Source organism: Engraulis encrasicolus, chromosome 13 (genome assembly GCF_034702125.1).
Source record: "Engraulis encrasicolus isolate BLACKSEA-1 chromosome 13, IST_EnEncr_1.0, whole genome shotgun sequence".
Taxonomy (NCBI): Eukaryota; Metazoa; Chordata; class Actinopteri; order Clupeiformes; family Engraulidae; genus Engraulis; species Engraulis encrasicolus.
The window spans coordinates 12085370-12104232 of NC_085869.1; the positions used below are offsets into that span (position 1 = coordinate 12085370).

General features: G+C 44.7%; 1 protein-coding gene across 2 annotated transcripts; it reads right to left on the reverse strand.

Annotated features, from left to right (window-relative positions):
• Nucleotides 1–7768: 7768 nt before the first annotated feature.
• nup35 (nucleoporin 35) lies at nucleotides 7769–18563 on the reverse strand. Of its 2 annotated transcripts, none has more exons than XM_063214440.1 (9): nucleotides 18444–18563; nucleotides 17758–17928; nucleotides 17509–17639; nucleotides 15982–16036; nucleotides 15747–15888; nucleotides 13566–13635; nucleotides 13169–13297; nucleotides 12090–12248; nucleotides 7769–9374 (listed from the first exon to the last, which is right to left on the reverse strand). In XM_063214440.1, the coding sequence occupies exons 1-9, from the start codon at nucleotides 18454–18456 to the stop codon at nucleotides 9297–9299; spliced, it is 948 nt and encodes a 315-aa protein (XP_063070510.1). In that variant the 5' UTR covers nucleotides 18457–18563; the 3' UTR covers nucleotides 7769–9296. The 2 variants fall into 2 exon arrangements, with proteins under 2 accessions (XP_063070510.1, XP_063070509.1); XM_063214439.1 differs by having other exon boundaries at nucleotides 17509–17642.
• Nucleotides 18564–18863: the final 300 nt, after the last annotated feature.

The window sequence follows — 18863 nt, forward strand, 5'->3', positions numbered from 1 at the left end:
GAGGAGAGAGGGGAGAGAGAGAGAGAGAGAGAGAAGAGAGAGAGAGAGAGAGAGAGAGAGAGAGAGAGAGAGAGAGAGAGAGGGAGGGAGAGAGAGAGAGGGGGGGGAAAGAGCTGGGGGAGAGAGGGAGAAAGAGAGAGAGAGGGAGGCCAGGCTGAGTAATTACAGCCTCTTAGAGTTCCCTCTTTGAGCTCAGAGTGCAGTTGGCGTGTGGCGTAGGTTGCCAATCAAGCTTAGTGTTGATTCAACCAACGGTGTGCTGAAGTGAAGTGCCTTTATTCTGATTGGGGCCGGGTGTATATAGAGAGAGACCAAAACATCTCTCAAGGAATTAAAAGTGTGTTTGGGGAGAGGGAGAGGGAGAGGGAAAGGGAGAGGGAGAGGGAGAGGGAGAGGGAGAGGGAGAGGGAGAGGAGGAATGTGTGCGTAGGGGTGTGTAATAGCAGGACAGCTAGAGGGTCTTTAAATATACACGCAAACACACACACACACACACACCCCCACACACACACCCCCCCACACACACACACACACACACACACACACATACAGTCGCACACACACACACAGACACACAGACACACAGACAAGCACACGCACACGCACACACACACACACACACACACACGCACACACACACACACAAACTCTTTGAGGGTGTGATTAAATAGTTTAGGATTATTTAACAGGATGGTTTTAGCCTTTCAAACACTGTGTTGACAGGATAACCAATTAAAACAAATCACCGAGATGAAAAAAAGGCTTCAAACACTGAGCAACAAAAAGCTTTTCTGCTCTTTTTTCCCCTTTTAAAACCACAGAAGGAAATAGGTGTTGCTCTTACATACACCTGCCTCTTCACCAAAGCGATGGGGAGCAGAGCACACTGTTCAAAGACAATCATCGGAAATCATTATCATTCCTTCTCAATGAGATGCGCCATATCCAATCAAAAACTTCACTCAATACCTCCTGGATGCACAGAGATCGCAGAGGTGTGTGTGTGTGTGTGTGTGTGTGTGTGTGTGTGTGTGTGTGTGTGTGTGTGTGTGTGTGTGTGTGTGCACTTAGTACCCAAACTGTTGGGAGCCAAAAATCTCACACACACACACACACACACACACACACACACACACACACACACACACACACACACACACAATGTATATTGTTCCTGGATGCACAAAGATTGCATAGAAATGTATATGTGTGTGTTTGCTTACCCAAACTGTTGGCAGACAAAAATATCACACACGTACGCATGCACACGCACACACACACACACTACACTTATATTGCTACAAGTTTTCTCAAGAGAGTTAACAGCGGCGCCGGCACAGTATCCAACAGGACAGACGGCTGCTTCTCCACAGTTGTTCATGTTCTTTTTTGATCTCGCTCTCCCTCTCTCTCTATCTCTCTCAGCCTCATCACCTTCTTCTCTTCTTTGAAAGGTAAATGAGCAGGTAAAAAAAACATGCTGAGAGAGAGAGAGAGAGAGAAAAGTAGGACAGCTGGGAATTCATATTTTAACCAGATGCTGATGTGCTCCGCGCAATACTTCTAAACTAACTCCCAAGTGCAACTGTACGAGTGTGTGGGAGAGCGAGAGAGCGTGTGAGAGAAGGTAAGAGGGGAGTGCTGATCACTACTACACAAAGGAAACACTGCCATCTTGTGGTAGCTTTCTGTAGTGTTGGTCACAAGTGCCGCCCTCCTATTTCAGGGATCTGACTATGGAGACATAGGTACAGTACTACACACACTCTTTAAAAAACCAATATCACAAGTTTCCCAGCAGCCTAAGCTAATTTAAATCCTTATTGTAAGTTGTGCGAATCTTTGAATTGCAGCGTTGAGTTCAAATAACACACACAACTCCACACAATTTACAAAAAAGATTTAAGTTAACTTGGAATTCTGAGGCAGCTAGGAAACTTGTGATTTCAAGTTAAATAAACCATGCTGATTTTTTTTTTACAGCAATAGCAGAATGAACTACCGTATATAAGTTATCATGACTTATCATTTTATATCATTATCATGATATCATTTTTCTTACAGTGTACAGTCTCACTATTGAGCATTTAAATATTCAGACTTGCATATACTTGCATATAGGCTACTAACAATACAGACAGTACCGGGCCGAAATTATACTGTGATTTCTAAGCACCGGGCTTTCAGGAACTGCTGCTGTGACTTATGTTTGCCAACATGTAAAGACTAAAAAAACACTCACAGGAAAAAATAGGTCCAAGGCTAAAGTATCCATTAGTAATAAAAAATGTCTTATTTCGATGAGGTTTTTGCTGTCTGTCATTTTCACTGCATGCTCACGCACGCACACACGCATGCACGCATGCCCGCCCGCCCGACCGCCACACACACACACACACACACACACTTACACACACACACACACACACACACACACACACACACACACACACACACCTCCTGTTGACACAGTAAGACAAATGGCCTTCCTCCAGTCCTGGCCCACCTGTGTAGATATGATATGTTGGGATGGTGAAATGGCCTGATTAAGCCACAAAAGAATATATATGAATCACTCGTCAGCACAGCAGGGTTGGCTGTACACAACACAAGACGACACAATACATAACACAACACGACACAACACACACAGCACAGTACAACACAACACAACACCACACATACTGTATAACATCATCTAATCTCAGCTGCCACTATATACACATAGCTTCACCAAGGGAGCTGCAGAACAAAACAGACTCACAGAAGAAAAAACAAGACCGACTCTTCCCTCTATGTATTTCTATCTCTCTCAGTCTCTATCTCTCCTTTTCTCCATTCCGATCCCCCTCTGTCTCCCATGGTCTCTCTTTTCCACCACCCCTCTCTTCATCTCTCTCCCTCTTTGTCCTTCTCTCAATCTCTCTCTCCCTTGTTTTCTACCTCCGTAGCTCTGTATCCCTTGTTCTCTCTCATCTGCCATCCCTCTCCCCATCTGGCTTTCTATCTCACTCTCATTCTTCCAGGACCCCCCCCCCCTTTCTCTCTCGCTCTTCCACTATCCCCCTCTCCATCTCTCTCTCTCTCGCTCTTCCACTGTCCCCCTCTCCATCCCTCTCTCCATCTCTCCCTTCCTCTCCTCTCTTTTCCACTCTCCCCCTCTCCTCTCTTCTCTCCTCATCCCTCTTCTCCTCTCCTCTCTCTCTCACTCTTCCACTATCCCCCTCTCCTCTCTTCTCTCCTCTCCTCCAAGGTCACAGGTCTGTGGCGTCTGCCTGAGGAGGAGCCCATCTGATCGGGATGGATTATGTCTGCCTCCTGCTGACCTGACCCTGGGGGCCACCTCACCTCTCCTCTCCTAGCCTCGCCTCGCACCCCCTCTGTACTGAGCCTCAGCGGCCCAGACAGCACGCTGACACTTCACGTCAGCCTCACCCTCCGCTCCTGCTACCCCCACCTCCAGCCCACACCCCCCTCCCCTCCAGCACCAGGCCCTCGCACCAGCGTCACCTTACCCACTGCCACCCCCATCCCACCCCAACCCCAGCCCTTGCGTCAGCCGCAACCTCCCCTCCTGACCCCCAGCAAGGGGCGTAGCAGCAGATCGTGGGCCCTATGTACAATCAGCTCCAAAGGACCCCACCAGCCATATATCTACAGCAGTGATTCTCAAAGTGTGGTCCGGGGACCACTAGTGGTCCGCGACAGAGCTCAGGTGGTCCGCGAGTGGATTTATACTTTTCCAAGACAAGCTAGCTGTATGCTCTATTTGTAACATTATTACAGATACAGATTACAGAAGATAGCTGAAGTCTTATTTTCACCACAATAAGACAGGCTTGTAATGTGAAAAAAGTAAGTGGTCTGTATCCAAATTAGCAGTGTCAAATTAGCACATGTCAACTGTCAATTCATTTGACAGGTGGTCCTTGAAGATATTTGAGGGGACAAAGTGGTCCTCGGTCTGAAAAAGTTTGAGAAACACTGATCTACAGTCATACATAAATCAGACACTGTGTGGGCCCTCTATACATATATACATGGGGTCCTGGTTGCTCAGTTCCACATTACCCCCCCCTGTACGACACCCCAGCCCCCAGCATCATGCCCTCTGCCCCCGGCCCTGACAGAGGTGCACGGGACAAAGTTGAGGCCTCGCTCACACTGTAGCCCTCATCTAACCTCTGCACCGCGGCACTGACCACAGACACGTACATGTCACCTTGCAGCAGGCAGGGGAGGGTGGTGGTGCATAGGGTGGTGTATAGGGTGGGGTGGGGTGAGGTGGCGAGGGACTGTGAGTCAAGTGTGGGGGCGGCAGACGAGGAGAGAAGAGGAGAGGAGAGGAGGACGAGAGAAGAGGAGAGGAGAGAAGAGGAGAGGAGAGGAGAGGACGAGAGGAGAGGAGAGGAGAAGAGAGGTGGCGTCTCTGATGCTAGCTTCTCTCTCTCTCTGTCTCTTTCTCTTTTACATCCATCCGAGTTGTTTTTTCGTCCCTCCATACCTACCGATGCCTACGGACTCACCTGCCTGACCTTCAGAAGCCACGAGCAAGCAGCACAGGGCTGAAAAAACAACACAACAACATAACACTCCCTAATGTAGTGCAGCACACTGGAGAGAGAGAGAGAGAGAGAGAGAGAGAGAGAGAGAGAGATGGAAAGAGAGAGAGAGAGAGAGAGAGAGCAAGACAGAGAGAGAGAGAGAGAGAGAGAGAGAGAAAGAGAGAGAGAGAGAAAGAGACAGAGAGAGAGAGAGAGAGATGGGGAGAGAAAGAGATGGGGGAGAGAGACAGAGACAGAGAGAGAGAGAAGATGGAGTGAATAAAAAAGAAGAGAGAGGCAGTGTCAGCACCTCACCTCTCCTCAGTGGTGTGGGAGTGGGAGTAGTAGCACTTGTGTTTGCCACCCCGCCGCTTTCTCACACCTATGGAGGCTGGTGCGAACACTGCCACAACCCACTGTATGTCTTTACTTATGCTGCCGATGCGATGCGATGACTACACACACACACACACACACACAAAAACACAGACACACTAGGGCTGCACAATGTATCAAAATCACGATATCAAGAGTGGCAATATGCGTATAGCGAAAATGACTTAATTAGGCTATCGCTAACAAGTAAAAAAAATCTGTGCTGTCCAATCACTTGCTGAATGTCAACAAATGCGCAAAAGGCCCACCATGACTAAAGACACAGCCCACACACAGACCGACAAATTAGTGACAAGAAAAGCACTCGGCTCTATTTCTAAATATTGTTTACATATCGTTATCGAGGTATTGCATGCTATTATCGAGTATCGAATATTTTTTTCTGATATCATGCAGCCTCTTTTCCAATGTCGGTAGGCCTACAGCTCAACAAAGCGTGACTCGGCCGCCACTTTTTGCTTTTCAAATAGGCACGACACCGCTCAATCATAAAGCAAAAAGTGGCGGCCGAGTCACTCTGTGTCGAGCTGTAGGCCTACCAGAAAACCGGCAGTGGAAAACAGGCATATGCTGTGCAGTCAGTGCCATGTCCCATGCCTGGCTGCTACCGCTGCCGTTGTTCTCGTTCTCTACTTTGATATGTTGTTTACTTCCTTGGACACCAGATGCTTGTTGAATTTTAATGGAGCAGCACCGTTCAACCTTTGTCTCCTCAATCTGAAAGTTAATACCGGCGTGCATAATTGCATAATGCTTGTATAATTGTGTAGGTCCACGACACTTGTTAATTTTAAACAGCTTGAGTATCTGAGCTTTTGCATTCGAGATGAGGCACATCACATCTGTAGAACAGGTGGCAATCTTCACGTATGTATTTGTGTTGTTGGTTTTTTTTTAACCAGAATTAATCAAATACTAACATGTCAAAAACTTAGTTCAAAGTCAGAGTCCAACTTGAGATGCAGGTCTCAAGGGCATATGATCCGTCCCAAAGCAAGAATACAACTTTTAAGGTGCACTGTGTAGGATGGTGGCCAGATTAGGTATTGCAACTATGCTGCTCATTGTCAAATTTGATCTTTCATGAAATGATAAAGTAATATTTACTAGTATGACCAAAGTGCAGTAAGTTTTGCAGCAAAAAATGTCTAAATCTGGAAATTCAAAATGGCGGACATGGAGAGGATCCACCTTTTCATGTATGAAAAGTACAATTTTCCCATTGTGTTACCAATTTGTGAAGAAAGGTAACATTTGTGAATGGGCAGCATTAATTCTGGAAAAAAAACTGCTGAAATGTAACACCATTTGCTGCATGATTGTGCATTTTAACATAATGTCTTTTCTGAAGCTAAATGTTTTGGATGATAAATGTGGTAAAGTCAACATTACGTAACATTGATCAGGTAAGACTGGACTAGATATACATTTAGACTCTAGAGTAGGCCTATGACCTGTTTAGTGACAGGCATTCTCATTTCTAAATAGAGAAAATAGCCAACTCTGGTTGAGGTGTCAAAATGCGGCCTGCCACCCCTTCTCTGACTCCCATCATCATTGTGACTCAGCACTTGCTGCACACAACAAGATTGCATTCATCCCTCAGCCGTGAAAGGGAGCAGTCCCAAATGGCAGCCCAAGTGAGCAGTGCGGTGGGACAGTAGGTACCATGCTCAGTTATGATGCCAAGATACCTCAGCCATGGAGGAGGAAGGGAGGGGGAGCACTGGTTAATTACTCCCCCCACCAACTTGCAAGGTCAGGAGTCGAAGCAGCGACCTTTGGGCTACAAGTCTGACACCCTCACCGCTTACCCATGACTGAGTGCATCTAATTTAGTTTAATTTTCGGACACTAGGCCAGAAACTTTACTGTAGCCAGGACAACAGCACCAAAAAAAAGAGATACATTATTGAGCATGAAATACATTTATTACAGAAACATTAATTACAGTCATGTTTAACAACCGTTTTGTCAGATTGTGTTGTGATATTTATTGATGCATGACTAGTTTGAGCTTCTCTCACATCCAGCACATCATCAAGTGGCAGAGGGGGAGCCACCCAGTTGGCCAAAACATCACACCATCAAATCAGGAGCCAGCCAGTTAGCCAGCGAATGTAATTAAGGATTGTTACGGGAAATCACCTCGGAAAGCTTGGCTACACTTGTGCGTCACACAAACAAACAAACAAACATGCCACACACACACACACACACTCCAACACAAAGCACAACACACACACATACGGCAATCAGGGGACTCATCAGGGGCCGTATAATTGAGCATTTTAAGTGAAGTCCTCCCCACTTTCAGTCTGCACTTAGCACACCACCTGGCAGTGTAATCAGCTATGTATTTAGCCGTGTCCAACAGCAACCCCCCACCTCCAGCAGCTGCAGTCTTCTCATCCCTTCCAGTTCTATTGCCTCATCAATCTGTGTGTCACACCCAATCAATGTTGCAACATGCATACAGCCCTTCAAAACAAACTAGCGACTAGACAAGACAAAAACAAATAAACGAACCAGGGAGTGACTAAACAAACAAACAAACAAACAAGCGGGCCCAGCCATGGCTTAGTCGGCTGGGCACTGGACTGCTACGCGGGCCACCCGGGTTCGATTCCCCATCCGATTCCCAATCCGGGTCATATCCCGATACTCCCTTGTGTCTCTCTCTCACCTTCATTTCCTGTCCCACTCTTCACGGTCCTGTCTAAATAAGGTTGGAAAAAAAACCTCCCAAAAAACAAACAAACAAACAAGCAAGCAAGTGAGAGATGCTAGAGAGGTAGAGAGACAGAAGGCACACACATATTCTACTATTAGGAGAACAATAATCTTTATTTATTTATTGTTATGACAAAAGAGAGGGGTAAAAAAAGAGAATACAAAGCACAGTATTGGAAAAGAACTGCAATACAAAGGCAAATAGTGACACAATAAGAGTAGGGGTGAAGGGTCAAACGAATTGAATACAGCTTTTCAGTGGACACAACAATCAGACAAACAGCAGAGGGGAAAAAAAAGATACTGTACAAGAAGTATGTTACTCTGTCAAACAGGGGACACGGACACACACGGACACACACGGACACACACGGACACACACGGACACACACGGACACACACACACACACACACACACACACACACACAGACACACACACCAAAATGTTGTCTCTTGCCATGTTGCACACACTCACACTCTAAAAACAAAATGTTGTCTTTCTTTTATAAAAAAGTTTTTCCATCAAACCCCTTAGGACCTCAAACAACTCAAAATACATGAAATCCCATTCATAACATTTTGTTTTGAGACCTAACTAAGGCATGGATGGACCTCGAGATAGTCTTTCAAAAAAGCTGACCCAGTATTTCAGCTCAACTTGTCCTGAGAACCAATTAGATTACATCATGGCTACTACCAGAGTTATATCAAGTAGAGGTAGAATTACTCTTACAGATGTTATTACAACACTAGTGGTATGATATTACATGGTTTCAACTTTGTAATATCATACCACTAGTGTTGTAATTACATTTAGAGTAAGAGTAATTCTACTTCAACTTTATACAACTCTGGCTACTACTACAAAAACACTTCAGGCCAACCAAATCACACAACTTTATCTATGGCTGCATCTGTGTACCTTGTGGCTGAGCTTGTGCACCGTTAAAAAAAAGCCATACCACCCTGATTATGTGTGGAGGAGAAAAAAAAAGAAAGAGCCTGGGTTTGCTAAGGACGACTTCAGGCCAAAGCAAAGTAGGGCTCCTACATATTCACAAATCTGAAATTATAAGCCCAGAAACACTAGTGCATAATTAGCTAATAGACTGAAGACAGCCCCTGCAGTGTTGCAAACTTTCAAGCCAGCAGATCTTTTTTTTAAATACACACTTAACACTTTCTGTATATTTTCTTTTTTCTTTCTTTCCTTCCTTCCTTCCATGGACAGTTTTTAAGACATAATCGAGAGCATTGCCGTGCCGTACATCCCATTCCCCCTAAAGAGACAACATTTCAGTCGAGAGCGTTGTAGGAACCCCGCCTCATCACCCAAAACAGGATACTTTGTTTTTAAAAGATCATTCACCTGATAAAGTGCTCATATATTGTCTTTTTGTCTTTAAACACACAAGTTTATATGCTCCTCTTATGCCAACCATGCCCAGCCTGTCGTCAGTGTGCCACACAGCACCCACGGCAGGGTGGTGGTGGTGGTGGTGGCGATGGCTGTCGTGGTGGTAGTCGCAATCGTAGTACTAGTAGTGGCACCACTGATGGTTGTGGTGTATACCCCTCTGCCACCCAAAAGTCCCACCCAAAAAAAAGGGTATCACCGCTGCTCACCAGCCGAACATGTATTCCATGGCCTTGGACACAAAACTGTCATCTTTCCTTGGGGTGTTTTTATCAGCAACCACCTACAGAGAGGAGGAAATGATGTGAGTATGTGAGTATGTGTAAGAACGCCATCTTGTGTCCTAGCCTGCTACAACATAAGGGACCACAATTGAAATAAGTCTTGGGACTTTTTTGTGTACAACACTGTCTAAATATTCCTTTTATGTATGATTGCTGTTACTATACGATGTTTTTACATCTAATAGACTAAATTAATTCATTCATTCATAACGTACAATTGTCATTTCACAGAAAAGATGCCTACTCTTCCAGCCAGGTCACAATAGTGGAAGGCAGAGCCATCTATATAAAAAGAGTTAGAGCATTGCCATAGGTTCCCGGTGTGAAAAATGGTGGGGAAATGTGTCCATATATGGTCAAACATGGCCCATCCCGCCGTCCCATTGGGTTTTGCGCAGCCTTATGAAGGTTCCGCATGTAGTGCTTCGTTTCCATTAACACAGGGATGTCAAACTCAGGCCCGAGGGTCAAATCTGACCCGCAGAGTCATTTTATTCAGCCCGTGCGTGTGCGTGTTTTTACAACCGTTCTTGCGCATTCTAAAGGACACGATTTCAACGGACTAAATTACTACCTGACCTTAAATGATAACTTGTGTCAGGACAATAACAGCACAGTTAACATTGTAGAATTAGAAGACGTAACCTAGTCGTGTTAACACAAACATATGGCTATACATGAAACCTTTGAGGCTAGCATAAAACCATGTGACCAGAGATCAAAGAATAGGGCAACTCTACGGCTCTGGTGAAATGTATACAACTGGACTTCTGAGTCCTTTCAGCCGCTTCACCTTTCGTCCAGGTGAAACACATGCAAGACATGTCCCGCACACATACTATATACATGAAGCAGGTTGGATGACCAAACCATTGCATTTAAAGGAACAGACCACCCTTTTTTGATTTTCACATATTTGCAGTATTTTCAAGCATTATTTATGAATGTGCATATAATTTTCGTCTATGTGTTTGCATTGCCCCGTTTAACAGTATAGCCACATTAGGTATAGCAATGCAAGTCTATGGTACAAAATAAAACACAATCAAATGTACTTATAAACCATTTTAAAATTAATGTAAAATTCACCCGAGTGTAAAACGGCAATTTAATTCCGTCCAGTGACCACTTGTGGCTTGATGCTAAAGATACCAGTTACTTCCAGTGATTATGCTAAGCTATGCTAATAATTCTGATCCAATAAATCTAAGTACTGAAAACACTGAGACGAAAATGATATGCACATTCATGAATAATGTTGGGAAATACTGCAAATATGTGAAAATCAAAAAAGGGTGGTCTGTTCCTTTAAGTGGTAAATTGCTGGTGGATTGGACCTCTCTCACAGTTTAGGTACCTCAGTAAGAGCACATCTGTCCAACTACAGAGGTATGCAAAAGGACCCCGTCATTTGGTCCAGGCGAAGTACAAAAGCTGAACCATCTTCACCCTCCAAAAAAAGTCCAGTTTAGTTCTTTTCTTTAGATCAAAAAAGTGAGATCATAGCCTTAGTGGACTTAATGCAGCTCAGAAGAGAACCCCTTGTGTGTGGGGGTGAATCTCTTAACAATCTTTGTGATTTGCTGAATCAATTAGGGCATTGTGGGGGTGCACTGGCCTCGAATCAATGAAACACACAGCTGCAGCAGCGTTTACTGCAGGGCACACACACACACACACACACACGCACACACACGCACACACACGCACACACACGCACACACACGCACACACACACACACACACGCTTGTACCACACCATGCACAGAATAACACATACACTCATTAATCCTAGCCCCATTAATCCGCCCATCCATACACACAATGAGTGTGTGAGTGCGAGTGTGAGTGTGAGTGTGTGTGTGTGTGTGTGTGTGTGTGTGTGTGTGTGTGTGTGTGTGTGTGTGTGTGTGTGTGTGTGTGTGTGTGTGTGTGTGTGTGTGCGTGCGTATAGAAATGTTTGTGGGTTGTGCGTCATTATGCATCAACTGTGTGTGTGTGTGCTTGCGTATATCCGTGTGTGTGTGTGTGTGTGTGTGTGTGTGCGCGTACGCCCACATGTGTGTGTGCACCGAGCATGCTTGCGTACGTCCACGTGTGTGTGTGTGTGTGTGTGTGTGTGTGTGTGTGTGTGTGTGTGTGTGTGTGTGTTTGCGTACGTCCACATGTTTGTGTGCGAGGGCATGCTTGCAAACGCCCACGTAAGCGCGCACGTGTGTGTGTGTGTGTGTCCGTACGTCCACATGTGTGTGGTAGGGCATGCTTGCATACATCCACATGCGTATGTGTGTGCGCGTCTGTGTGTGTAGCCCAAGGCTGCAGTGCAGGGGCCTGGTGTACCTGGTAGTCACTGCTGGAGGCCCTGTGTGTGTGTGTGTGTGTGTGTGTGTGTGTGTGTGTGTGTGTGTGTGTGCATGTGTATGTGTGTGTGTACCTGGTAGTCACTGCTGGAAGCCCTGTGTGTGTGTGTGTGTGTGTGTGTGTGTGTGTGTGTGTGTGTGTGTGTGTGTGTGCGTGCATGTGTGTGCGTGTGTGTGCGTGTGTGTGCATGTGTGTGCATGTGTGTGCGTGTGCATGTGTGTGCGTGTGTGTGTGTGTGCACACGTGTGTGTGCGCTTGTGTGTGCACACGTGTGTGTGCGCGTGTGTGTGCACACGTGTGTGTGCGTGTGTGTGTGTGTGTGTGTGTGTACGAGTGTGTATGCGTGTGTGTACCTGGTAGTCACTGCTGGAAGCCCTGTAGGCGGCGCTAAGGGGCCTCATGGCTGAGCGGGGGGTGGAGACGGGGCCACCGGGGGTACCATTGGCCTTCGCAGGGGTGCTGAAGACCGAACTGGAGCTGCTCAATCTCTCCACAGAGCCCTCCATCACACCCTGAGAGAGAGAGAGAGAGAGAGAGAGAGAGAGAGAGAGAGAGAGAGAGCGAGAGAGAGAGAGCGCGAGAGAGAGAGAGAGAGAGATATTTTTGTAGATTATAAAATGTAATCATCTACAAATGATGGCTGAAGTGCAGTTCACTACACCGTTCCATACAGAGCATAAAGCGTTTTTGTAACACCACCTTGCTTGAAAAGTTTCAAAATCATTCATAACCTTGTAAGAGATAGACAGATAGAAATGTGCTTTACGCTTAACTACATCCCGGATGAAAGGGGACACAGATGTGTAGGAAGGGAAGAGAGCAGTGGTGGAGAAAGGGAGACTTAACAAACGCCATGCACTGCCCACTGCACTTTGTAAACCAAGGTGACGTCCACGAAAAAAGGAATCAATACACGCCGCCGTGTTGCTCAATATCTGACCTTGTCAAGGCTTTGACAATCATGTAATATACGCTGTGTGCAGTGAATGAAATGGATTTTTATCAGGAGGCTCTCTCAACCGAATCATGTTGTGGAAGAAGCCTAGTTTACTAGTTTGAGCAACCATTAGAGGAATAAAAAACTACTACTCTCCTTTGTGGTGGATATTGCCGTCGGTACCATTAAGCAGGCCGTGTATACATGGGTTCTAAATGTTTGTTTTCCCTCACTGCGCGAAACTAGCTGCAAAAAAATTAGCTCACGTGGTTGGCTGCCAGTGTCTTGCCCCTCCTCACAACATTGTGTTTACAAACATGGCGAACCCATGTATAGAAACATAAAAACCCACTTGATAGTATTTACTCATTACATTGACAACACCAAAATGTGTTAACTGGCAGTGGCCTACCTTGACAACACCAAAATGTGTTAATTGGCAGTGGCCTACCTTGACAACACCAAAATGTGTTAACTGACAGTGGCCAGGCCTACCTTATCAATACAAGATTTGACGCCGATCATGATGGCCTCTCCGAAAACCTTGCCGTCCTTGCTGAGGGCTTTCCGTGCCTGGAGTTTGGACTGATACTGAATGTGCATCCAGTTGCCCGTGTTGGACATCTGTAATTGAAAAGCCATGCACACAGATAAAAAACAGATGGAGAGAAAGCAAAAAAAAAAAAATAATGGCCAAGATTGTGGTTGTCAAACGAAATGATGCAAAGCCCAGATTCAACCACATGAGTCATCTGCTAAAAACATTTCATGACACTAGAGCACCTCTTGACCATTCCAAAAACAATTTACTACAGTTACATACATAAGGAGACGGAAGGACACATACACAGGGAAATGCAATTATATGTATTATGAGGAACAGTGTTCTTACCACGTGTTTAAGGATGTTGCCGTATTGAGCAAACTGTAAAAGGATGTATGAAGCCGAGGCCGGAGGAAAGCTGTGAAGAAAGGGAAACGTTTGTTCACATAAATGGTCCCAACTCACTAGGGCTTTAACGATACACTCAACTCTCGATTCGGTTCGTATCACGATTTTTGATCTACGGTTCGATACACTCCACGATTTTTTAAAATGTCTTTTTGATGATCATTTATAGGTAGAATAGGTTACAAGAGTTTACTAAAAATGTAAAAAAAAAAAAAATTAAAAGAGAGTTTAAAAATGATAATGATATTGATTTGAAGCTTGGAAACACAATCACATCATATCATGTGGTTGTTTTCTGGACTGAAGGGTAACAGAACTTTGAAAGGGCGTATCACGATACTGGCTTCTTGTATCATGATACAGCATCGTGACTCTGTGTATCATGATTTCTTGGGTCGATACAATATCGTTACAGCCCTACAACTCACAACTTAATTGCAATCCCCAGATAATCCCTACTCTTGCACAGACTCTGCCTTCCATTTGCATTCCAGGGTCATTTATAAGGACCTCAAACTGACCAAACTTCTAAGGGCAGTAAAACGGACAGAGAGTTCTGGATTCAATAGCGATGTTCAGTCCATCGTCTAAAGCTGAAAGCTGCGATCAATACATTCTCAGCCCTTTTCTTGTGTTTAACTATTTGGTTGTTTACCTAACACAATATAATAACAAGAAATGGCAACCTAGCTCGAACACAAAGGCTCATGCGACATCAATGTCCAATTTACATTTAATAGAATGTTTCTATTGAGTCTACAACCCCAATTTGGTCAATATTGAGCAACAAATTAGTTATTGACAAATCAATTGGGGTAGACAAACAAGAGACCAAAACAGTCATTGTAAAACCTGGCCAAACTCCTAAGCACTGTCCTCTCATCATGTATAAAGTTTCCAGTACTGCAGATATGAGACTGTCAGGACTGGGTTGTGCACCGTCTCCGTGGAAAAACAATAACGTTTCCCCACTGTCAGTTAAGACACAACATATTTGGGGGACTTTTCCCCATTTAACATCGCGATCCAAATGAGAAAATGACCTTTCAATTGAGCTTTCGCAAGATAATGAATAAAACGTCTATCGTCAATGACGTCTTGCCTCGCCTCACAAGGCCACAAGCAAGAGGACAGGATGGGAGGTTAGATATTGAGATGGAGCCCTAAACTCTATGTCTGTGGTTTTCAAAGTGGCGGCCGGGAACTTGGGGGGCCGTGGGGGGCTATGGGGGGGCACGGCAGGCTGGCAGGAAACGCATGGCAAAACAAAATGAACATTTCAATAAATGTAATAACGAATGTACACCAAAATAAGCTTAACAATATTCCCATTAGTTAATAACTGCATACTGTACTGCACTGCTTTACCTTCCCAGTGGGGCACTGACTAATAGGCCTAGACTATGGTTGCAGGACTTTCTCTAGGATTTTTTGGCATGAGGGAGCATCATGGCAGGTTACAGGGGGTGAAGGGGGGTGTTCCCCCCCATGAATGAGAAATTTATTAGGGGCGCTCAAATATATATATATATAAAAATAAATGTATGAGGGTGCACCCACGGAGGTATGAGGGTGGAGCGCCCCTATTTCCCCGTTCAGAAAAAGCCCTGATGGTTGTGAAGGGAAATGCAGAGAAAAATAGTGTGGCATGCCCAATGTAAAGGGGGTCCTTGAGTGGAATATAACGGTATATGGGGAGCCTTGACTGGAATATAACGGTATATGGGGAGCCTTGAGTGGAATATAACGGTATATGGGGAGCCTTGACTGGAATATAACGGTATATGGGGAGCCTTGACTGGAATATAACGGTATATGGGGAGACTTGACTGGAATATAACGGTATATGGGGAGCCTTGACTGGAATATAACGGTATATGGGGAGCCTTGACTGGAATATAACGGTATATGGGGAGACTTGAGTGGAATATAACGGTATATGGGGAGCCTTGACTGGAATATAACGGTATATGGGGAGCCTTGAGTGGAATATAACGGTATATGGGGAGCCTTGAGTGGAATATAACGGTATATGGGGAGCCTTGAGTGGAATATAACGGTATATGGGGAGCCTTGACAGGGTAAAGATTGGGAACCCCTGCTCTATGATGCAGCACTTACCCGAATACAGTGACCCACGTGTCATCAAGCTGGTCATCAGATGAGAGGGCATCGCCTTGGGTGAAAAAAGGGTCAATCTGCGCAGGGGATAGTGTGGATTTTCTCTGCTGACTTAGACTGGCTGGACTAAACACACTAGAGACTACAGAACGAAGAAACACACACAGTTAGATAGACAATAACAAAAGCAATAACAACATTCAAGAGGGAGTAGAGCATTGCTTAAAATGCTCACCTGTTCCTGGTGTTCCTGGGAAAGTCGGCAAAGGACTCTGGAATGAGGAGAAATTCTGTGGAGAGCAGGGGAAAGCATTATCATTCAGCATTGGGAGGGAAAGTGGAAAACAGCGATCCTAGCGGTTACGTTCCAAACACCAGGATGATCCTATTGAAACTCCCATAGACAAGTTTTTAAAAAAAATCCCACAAAGATATGACTTGGAACTATAACACCAGACACATTTTTCAGCGTACACAATAGCATGAACTACTACCTGTGAAAATCTCAAGTCATTTTTTGCCCTTTCAAGAAAAATAGAAATTGTGCCAATCTGGTCGGAAACGGACTACAGCTCCCAGCATGCTGTGCTTCGCGCCTCGTTGACAACACAGAGAAACAAATGAACGCGAACGAACGCAAGTTCTTCGCATATCTTCACATTCTTGTAATCCTATGAGTTCCACATTGTCTTCTTATTACACATATATACACGCGATCATTTTGGTATGGTTTTAAATTCTCTAGTAGATATGATGGCTTCTGTGGTGACGAGTAACCACCTCTCTGGCTCATGTTTGGCTATGCTAATTTGGCTATGCTAATTACATGGAGTAAACAAGCCACACATGCCAGTCAGTGTAGTTCTGTATTAGCTTTTTAAAGAATATTAAAATCAGCTCAGATCAGTGAAAAACCGAACATTTTACCACCTGGTTCGATAAAACGGGCCAACATGCCCATAATATGACTGCCACTACTTCTACTTCGTCGTCAGGGCCGAGATGTAATTTTTCACAGAAAAAAAACATTCATTTGTTGCAGGGGGTTGGAACGTTGCCAGCAGGGGGCGATGAGATTACTTTCCCTCCCTATAGAGCTTGAAAGTCCCGCCCCTTAGTTCCAGATCTCACGGGACCTAAGCTGACCATCTAACAACATGGTAGCGAGTAAATATCTTCTGATCTCAGTCATTATAGGCGCTGGGCTTCAAATATGCTGTTTAAGAGGCTAGATAAGATTATTCATGCAGAAGTATCAATGTTTTGTTCCGAGGCCGTTTGCATGAAAAATGTGAAGAAACACAGCTTTCTAAAAAGTTTGGAGGTTCGTACGAAAAATTTAAGAAAAATATCAGAAAAAACATATGTGGAGCTCGTGGCCCAACTCGAAGGGGATCGAAATATTATTTTAATACCGCCATTGGATTACATGCTACAATTTTCAGCTAAAAATGCTGTTGAGGTCCCATGAAATCGGGGGAAGTGATGTCACTTTCAAGATCTATTGCCTTTCCCGATTTTAGACCATCATAATGTCACTTTTTAACTCCTTCACTCATTTCATTCAAATATAACAAAGAGGAGGATAGCGGCCTGTCTTCCAACTCAGCGCCAAATGCATGCTACTGTGACCATTACACCAAAGAGCAACTTATTTGGAGTGACAAAGACTGCACACACACAACCACCATATTGATAGTCATATCACCACACCCATCATGAAAAAACAAACAATAATTGAAGTGCATGTTACTGTACTTACATGTTTGCGTGCAGAAAGAGGGGACATGCCAATAGCTGGGCTTGCGAGGTCATCATATATACTTCTGACTGGAGGAGCACCGCTCTTGTCTTTGGGAGTGGGAACCACCGGCTGAGGCGGAGAACCACCAGCTGCTAAGAGACACACACATTATTAGACCATCAGTAGTAAGTACACTGTTGTTCACTGACATACCGTAAGTGGCAAAGACTGAATTTCCAACAATGAGCAACACGCTTTCCATTATACCTGCCAACAGAGGGGATCTGGTGTCACTGCCACTTCCGCTGAGGCCGAAAGTGCGAGGCTGTGGGGTGACAGGTGCTGGCAGGTCGCCCATCAGAAACCCTGGGAGAAACTGGGCTCCTGTCCCAGGCTTCGGGGATGTGGGGGAGCCCAGGGTCATTGGTTCAGAGCCCACTTCGGGAAAGAAAAAGGTTTTGGTTAGTTGTGATTTTATTAGAAGTTCATTATACATTCGTCTTGCCATATGTATCATCCGTGATGTTCTGCCAGGATTCCTGGTGGCTGTGTAGTTGACGGGTAGAGCCACTTACTGGACTGTCTGCCTTGCAACTTCAAAAGTCGCACTACGCTTACAAGTTCACAGAGCTAGCAAGGGGCTACTGGCATGAGCTAATCCACAGGGTAGTATCACAGCTGACCTATTCAGTATGTAGTGTTAACGTTCGTCTGGTTTGATTTGTTTTTAACTCTTAATCATTTCATCACCATTTCCACGATATAATTTTAGTTAACTGTCTGTGCAGACAGTGTAGACAAGTGACAACATAACGTTGAACCGGTTAGCTAACAAGCTAGATATTTGAACTGGGTGGTGTGTAGTGTTAGCTATCTTGCTAGCTTCAAGCATGGAAATTAGTTATATTGGCAGCAAAATTCGCCACCTCCTGATCAAATATGAGTGTTCTTACCAGCGAATTCCATAGTTATAAACCCAGATGACTGACAATATAGGATCCAAGCGCAGTAATGTTGAAGTACTTCCTCGCCGGAGGAAAATTTTCAAATAATGGCGGAAATTGCGCGTGCTGAAAGAGTCACGGGGACAGGGCAATGCTACGCAAGTTACGTCCAAACGCAATTATGTGCGTGCGCTACGTATGCTTATAGCCAGCCTGGTAGCTGTATCATACATCTAGATGCTATTTCAAAAGATGTGCTGAATTTTTACATATCAGAAATCACAAGAACAGATTTAATAGTCGACGCATTTAAATGTCATACACAGGTGTGTATCTGACATGTATCGATGTTGTACTGTAAGCGCATCAGTATGATGCAATGAGCAACCAACATCACAGTGCTATTTTTTTTTTTTTTTAATTACATTC

Bases quoted from the DNA above. Each gene is read 5' to 3' on its own strand.
- nup35 (XM_063214439.1), bottom strand. The intron at 13,636-15,746 runs GTAAGTGCTGCA...CTTTCTTCACAG, and splicing joins ACGTGGGTCACTGTATTCGG to CTTTCCTCCGGCCTCGGCTT. The intron at 12,249-13,168 runs GTAGGCCTGGCC...TCTCTCTCTCAG, and splicing joins TCAAATCTTGTATTGATAAG to GGTGTGATGGAGGGCTCTGT.